Raw genomic sequence first — 6,095 nt, 5'->3', positions numbered from 1 at the left:
GCAGCTGCTAGGCTGAGCTGAAAACTGGGCCGAAGTCTCTGTAACCCTGTTTTCTCTGAGTAGCTTGCTTCCTTCATCTGAGCTATGGTTCAACCAATGAACATGAAATTTGTCTTCATAAACTTATTCAAGTGTTTGGATGTCAGAACTTTGCACCTTCTTCACTCTTTCATTTTTACGGTTGTCGACACAGATAGTCCAAGGTAAGGCAGTTTAGAATAAACGGATCAGTAGGGATTTTGTATCCTGAAGATGTTGCCAGGCCTCTTTGCTTTATTGTTGCTCAGTCGTGTCCAACTCTTTGCGACCTCATGGACTGCAGCCTGCCAGGCTCCCCTGTCCATGGAATCTTCCAGGCAAGAATACTGGAGTGGGTTGCTATTTCCTTCTCCAGGGGATCTTCCCAACCCAGGGATGGAACCCACGTCTCCTGCATTGGCAGGTGAATCCTTTACTGCTGAGCCACCAGAGAAGCCCCTTCTTTCCTCAGTCAGAGATAAAGGGAATTGTATACTGCTCAGTTGGGGGGGAAAAAAAAACAAGAATCTTCTGTACCATGCTATGATCATTTACCAGTGATGAAGACAATGAGACAATGGGTCCATATTTTTTGTCTAAAACAGACAGTGGCCTGTGAAAGAAAGGCAGGAAGAAGAGACTTTCCGTATTCATTCATGGAGCTGCGTCTCTGCTCTTGCCACCGCACACACCTAAAGGGCCTGCTTCGTGAAAGGCACGTGCTCCTGCAGTTCGCTTGGGCTGGACTGCGATGGCCACGCTTCTGTGTTCGTTCTGCGGGTGGCGTTCACCGTTCATCCACGGTGCTGACGTTGTCAAATCGCCACAGCTGGCTGGCTTTTCCATCGCACTCGCGCAAGTACAGATCTTTATTGTTTTCCTGCATCACAGCTTCCATGCATTTCCCAGAGAGAATGTGAACAATCATTCCATTCTGAAAGGAGAGAAGAGAAGGAAAAAAATTAAAGAAATGAAGAAAATCAGTCGGACCCTCACGATCAGTCAGCAAAGAAACACCTAAAATTTGTGCTAGTCATTAAGAGAATGATAAAAGCGTTGTCAACTGGCCTGAGAGGGAATTGGAGTATTTTGGCTACTTTGTAATATAATTTATGTAGCCCTAAGTTTCCCAGGTGGCTCAGTGGTAAAGAATCCACCTGCCAAGCAGCAGACACAGGTTGGATCCCTGGGTCAGGAAGATTCCCCTGGAGAAGGACATGGCAACCCAATCCAGTGTCCTTGCCTGGGAAATCCCATGGACGGAGGAGCCTGGTGGGCTACGGTCCATAGGGGTGCAAAAGAGTCAGACACGACTTTGCAACTAAACAGTGACAACAACAATATGTAACATAAAACTTCCCATCTTAACCATTTTTAAGTGTAAAATGTATTCCTGTTAAGTATATTCACACTGTGTTGAGACAGATCTCCAGAACTTCTTCTTCTTCCAAAACAGAAACTCAAAACCCATTAAATGGCAGCTTCCCTTTCCCTGCTTCCTCTCGGGCCAGGTAACTACCGTTCTGTCTTCTGTTTGTATGAATCTGACTCCCCTATACACCTCATATTAAGTGTAATCATATAGTATTTGCCTTTTGGTGACCGGCTTATTTCACTTAGAATAATGTCTTCAAGTTCCATCCCTGTTGAAACAAAAGACAGGATTTCCTTCTTCCTTAAGATGGAATAATATTCCATTGTGTGTACATAGCATATTTTGTTTGTGTATTCATCAGTCGTTGGATTCTTGGGTTGCTTCCGCCTCTTGACTATTGTGAATAGTGTTGCTATGAGCAGTACCTCATTTCTTTTTATGGCTGGATGAGAATACTTTTTTAAAGTCTTACTTTTTAATGCCTGAAAGATGCTGGGTATATCTTAGTCACTAATTTTCTACACATTAGGCTTAAATGCTATTTCCAAATCTATCTTATCCAGAGGCCTTGCTTCGAATGATCCTTTATGATCATTCATAAAGGGCCTTAACTTGGTTTCCAAGAATTCTTTGAGCATGTGTGGGGCCCCTGAGCCTTGGGTTCACTTGTCGCCAGAGCCCCAAGAGCTTTGTTCTCAACATTTCTCGTGAGTTCAGCTTAAGTCTTAGACTATATGATTTTCCTCTTTCACAGCCTGCTCTAAGAGCGCTGATGCATGGAGTTCTGATTAGTTACTTAACCTCCCTTATTTCCAAGCAAAAGGGGAAGATAAGACATTTTAAAAAGATGTGTGTATTAATTTGTTTTTTGATGTACTTACACCCTAGCTCATGTCAGAAGGGATTTGAGGTGAAGGAAAAACAATGTAGACAGTTGTTAATACTGTCTCCTTCTAACCCTTAATCTGCCCACTCTGCCTAAATACTTAGGCTCCTCCTATTTCCTCTTTATTGGATACTGACCTCTGGAAAGGAGCTAGAGCCTCTCTCTGGGGTAACGGGAATTAAAGTCTTTCGAAAATGATGAAATGCTCAGCACGAAATTAGCCAAGAAGAAAGTACGATCTATACCACCATCTATGTGACTGTGGAACAGAAGGTGGGCCTTTCCTCTGCTCCTAAAAGCACACCACCAACGGGGTTTGGCAGCGTCTGTAACGCGCCCCACAGTCCTACTCGAGGCCTAAAGCTGATAAACTTTACAGCTAGGGGGTCTCCTCTTTCCAGTGCATGAAGACTGAGCGACACAGAGACCTGGGAAATTAGCACCTCTCTGGATGCCGGCGGATAACTCGGCTGCAAGGCCGGCTTCACCGCCCCCCGAGACCTTAGCGCCAAACCACTAAGTTCAGCCCAGGGACACAGGCTAGTGCGGTAATACTTGACCTCTCGGAAGAGCCAGACAGGTGCCCACCAGAGGCCCCGTGAACTCCTCCTGGGTGGGTCACTCACCTCCTGGTGGTCCCAGTGCTGCTGGTGGATGGCAGGGCCCCCCTCGGTGCAGTTCTGGAGAATCACCTGCTCTCGCCTGACGTCAAAGCACAGGTGCCCTGGGCCGCCGTAGTGGATGGCGCTCCGGCCCGTGTGCTCCAGGCGCTGGGATAGGGGAACAGCCGTTAGCACCCCTAGAAGGAGACCCTGTCCAAAGCTGGATAAGGGGAGGAGAGCTCACCGCAACAGGGCCAAGGTCTGGGGGCAAGCTTCAGATTCCGCCCGAGTCAGCAAGGCCCCGTCTCATAGTCAGGTCCACAGATACCGTGTTGGACTAGCTCTGACCTCTGACACCGCCTCACTCCAATTACCGTGACACTCAAATTTATACATTCTGACAGCCTCCTCCCTTATTCTATTTCCTGCAACATAGGCGAAGCCATCGGGCTTCCCGCATAGCTTAGCTGATAAAGAATCTGCCTGCCTTGCAGGAGATCCCGGTTCAATTCCCGGGTTGGGAAGATCCGCTGGAGAAGGGATAGGCTACCCACTCTGGTATTCTTGGGCTTCCCTGGTGGCTCAGCTGGTAAAGAATCTGCCTCCAATGCGGGAGACCTGGGTTCAATGCCTGGGCTGGGAAGATCCCCTGGAGAAGGGAAAGGCTACCCACTCCAGTGTTCTGGCCTGGAGAATTCCATGGACTGCATAGTCCACTGGGTCGCAAAGAGCCAGACAGGACTGAGCGACTCTCACTTTCCTTTTCAGGTGACGCCAGGAAGGATGCCCTGTGTTTTGTGAGGGTCCCTGGAGATTTCTCTTTGCTATAAACTTAGTTCCTTATACACAAAAGAGTGTGTTTCTTCTTATTCTTAATACAGCATATGGTGGATTCAGCTTAGCTAGTTCACAATTTTTCTGGATACAGAAGCCGATGCTAATCCCCACCTCCCCACCAAAAATCTTGGTGGTGGTTTAGTCACTAAGTTGTGTCTGATTCTTGCGACCCCAGGGACTGGGAACCTACCAGGCTCCTCTGTCCATGGGATTCTCCAGGCAAGAATACTGGAGTGGGCAGCCATTTCCTTCTCCAGGGGACTCTTCCCAGGAATCAAACCCAGGACTCACTCCTGCACTGCAGGCAGATTCTTTACCGACTGAGCTACAAGGGAAGCCCAAGAGTCTTAACAAACTCCAAAACCTAACATTCCTCTTGCACAAGGGAGACCATTATCCCTACTTGCAGATGAGGAAGCCAAGACTCAGAGAGGTTAAGAAGCCTGCCTGACATCACACAGCCAGAAGCTGAGGCGCTTCCACTGTCATAAGGCCTCCTCACCTACCGCTTTCTCTCTGTCCTCTGGGCCAGGCGTGAGTGCCCGTCGGTGTGTTCTAGAACACTGGTAGACAGTAAAACCAGAAGGGGACAAAGGGATCCTGATTGCCTGCTTCCCGACAAGTCCTGCAGGCCCAGGGCCTTCGCCTGGGGTCCCAGAGCCTCGCTGGTCCTGCCTGCAGGGCTGGACCCTCCAAAGCATTTTCTTGCTTGGCCCCAGGCTCTCGGGGGCTTATCTGACTCGTTCCATCAGTATCTCCAGGAACTCACACTTTGTTGTTCGCTTTTAATAGAGGCCTTTGGGGTAGAAGAGCTTAATACAACAGCCCCATCACAGGCTGGAAGCAGAGAGACTTGGGGGCGGGTTAGACTTTCGAGGTTATCATCCAAGCTGTGAAAAGAAGTGAACCCACCAACCCTTGGCCAAAGTCACAGGGGCGTCCCATTATCTGGGCAGGTATTTGTGTGATAGGAATTTGAAGAGAAGAAACGCCCTCACACAGAAGGAGCCCTTCCTGATAAGCCAGGAGCCCACAGGATGCTGGAAGCACCCTCCGCCTCTAACCTCCCCCTCACTCGTTGAGGATCTCCTAGTCCGTCCTGCCGGCCGCGTGCGCCCACGTGCAGGACCTCAGGGTCAAGGAGACCCTCCCCCTGCGGGAGAGAGCCTGCCAGTGGTGTTCATCGTCCCCCTTTGGCGACCCCTCGGGACATAAGCTGGAGAAGAAAATGGCAGCCCACTCCAGTATTCTTGCCTAGAGAATCCCACGGACAGAGGAGCCTGGTGGGCTGCTGTCCATGGGGTCACAGAGTCGGACACGACTGAAGCGACTTAGCAGCCACAGTAGCAGGTCATAAGCTTCTGTTGTCCTGGGGCGGCCCGCCCTTCCAGCTACCCCAGGGTCCAGCCTCGCTGCAGAGGGAGCCCCCGGGAATCTGAGGATGGTCTCCAGCGCACCCGCCCCAGCAGAGTTGTTCCCTTCCCTTCCCCAGGGGCGTTTCCACCCTCTGCCTCCCTTCTGACTGTGGAGTGCAAGCCCTTCTCCCCAAGGGAGGAGTTTCACAGACCACATGCTCTGAGTGAAGCCGCTGCTCTGAGACCTGCAGCCAGCTGGGCGACCTCTCCTCCGGCAAGTGGGGCGGGGGCCGCTGAGGCCACGAGGCTGTCTGCCCAAATCCAGCCTTTTCTCACACACACACACACACACACACACACACACACACACACACACACACACACACACACACACACACATGGCTCTTGTATTGCCCTAAGAGCCCCCTCTGGCCTGGAAGTCTTGGCCCCCAGAGGCAGGACTCAGCGCCAGCAGCCTGGAGTCTCAGGAACACAGTCACGAGTCACAGGTTTGATGGACCGCTGTAAATGGGGGACATTTTCTGAGGTCTCCTCACTTCCTCGGGGCTTCTGTGCCTATAGACCCTGCTTGGTCACCTACTGTCCCCATCTCTGGTTCTAGTTGGCTAATGGTCTTGAAGGTCTTGATCTGGTTTCAAAAAGGTGCCCTGGTGAGAATTTGCCTGCACATAAGTTTTCTTTGATCTCCGATTATAGATTTTTAATTTAAATGATGAACTTTTTCCATTTTGTAAATAAGTTCATTTGCATCATCTTTTAGGTTTCACACATAAGAGATATCTTAAGATATTTGTCTTTCTCTGTCTGACTGACTTCATTTAGTATGTTTACAAAACAGGAACAGACTCACATTCAGAGAAGACAAACTTATGGTTACCAAAGGGAAAAAGGTAAGGGGGAACAGATAAATGAGGAGTTTGGGATTAGCAGACACAAACTGCTATATATAAAATAGATAAACGGCAAGGCCCTACTGTATAGCCCAGGGAGCTATAGTCAAT

General features: G+C 49.6%; 1 protein-coding gene across 1 annotated transcript in view; it reads right to left on the bottom strand.

Moving 5' to 3' along the window:
- Positions 1 to 805: 805 nt before the first annotated feature.
- Positions 806 to 6,095, bottom strand: part of GALNT15 (polypeptide N-acetylgalactosaminyltransferase 15) — a 41,608-nt gene continuing 36,318 nt past the window's right edge. Inside the window, exons 9-10 of the mRNA XM_068985308.1 lie at positions 2,906 to 3,049; positions 806 to 952 (exon numbers count right to left, since the gene is read on the bottom strand). Of these exons, the coding sequence (XP_068841409.1) occupies positions 806 to 952; positions 2,906 to 3,049 (291 nt within the window). The remainder of the gene's footprint in view (positions 953 to 2,905; positions 3,050 to 6,095) is intronic.

Source organism: Capricornis sumatraensis, chromosome 1, assembly GCF_032405125.1.
Source record: "Capricornis sumatraensis isolate serow.1 chromosome 1, serow.2, whole genome shotgun sequence".
In the NCBI taxonomy this organism is placed as follows: Eukaryota; Metazoa; Chordata; class Mammalia; order Artiodactyla; family Bovidae; genus Capricornis; species Capricornis sumatraensis.
The sequence above is the reverse complement of the archived record's forward strand: the minus strand, read 5'-3'. Positions and strand labels throughout refer to the sequence as shown.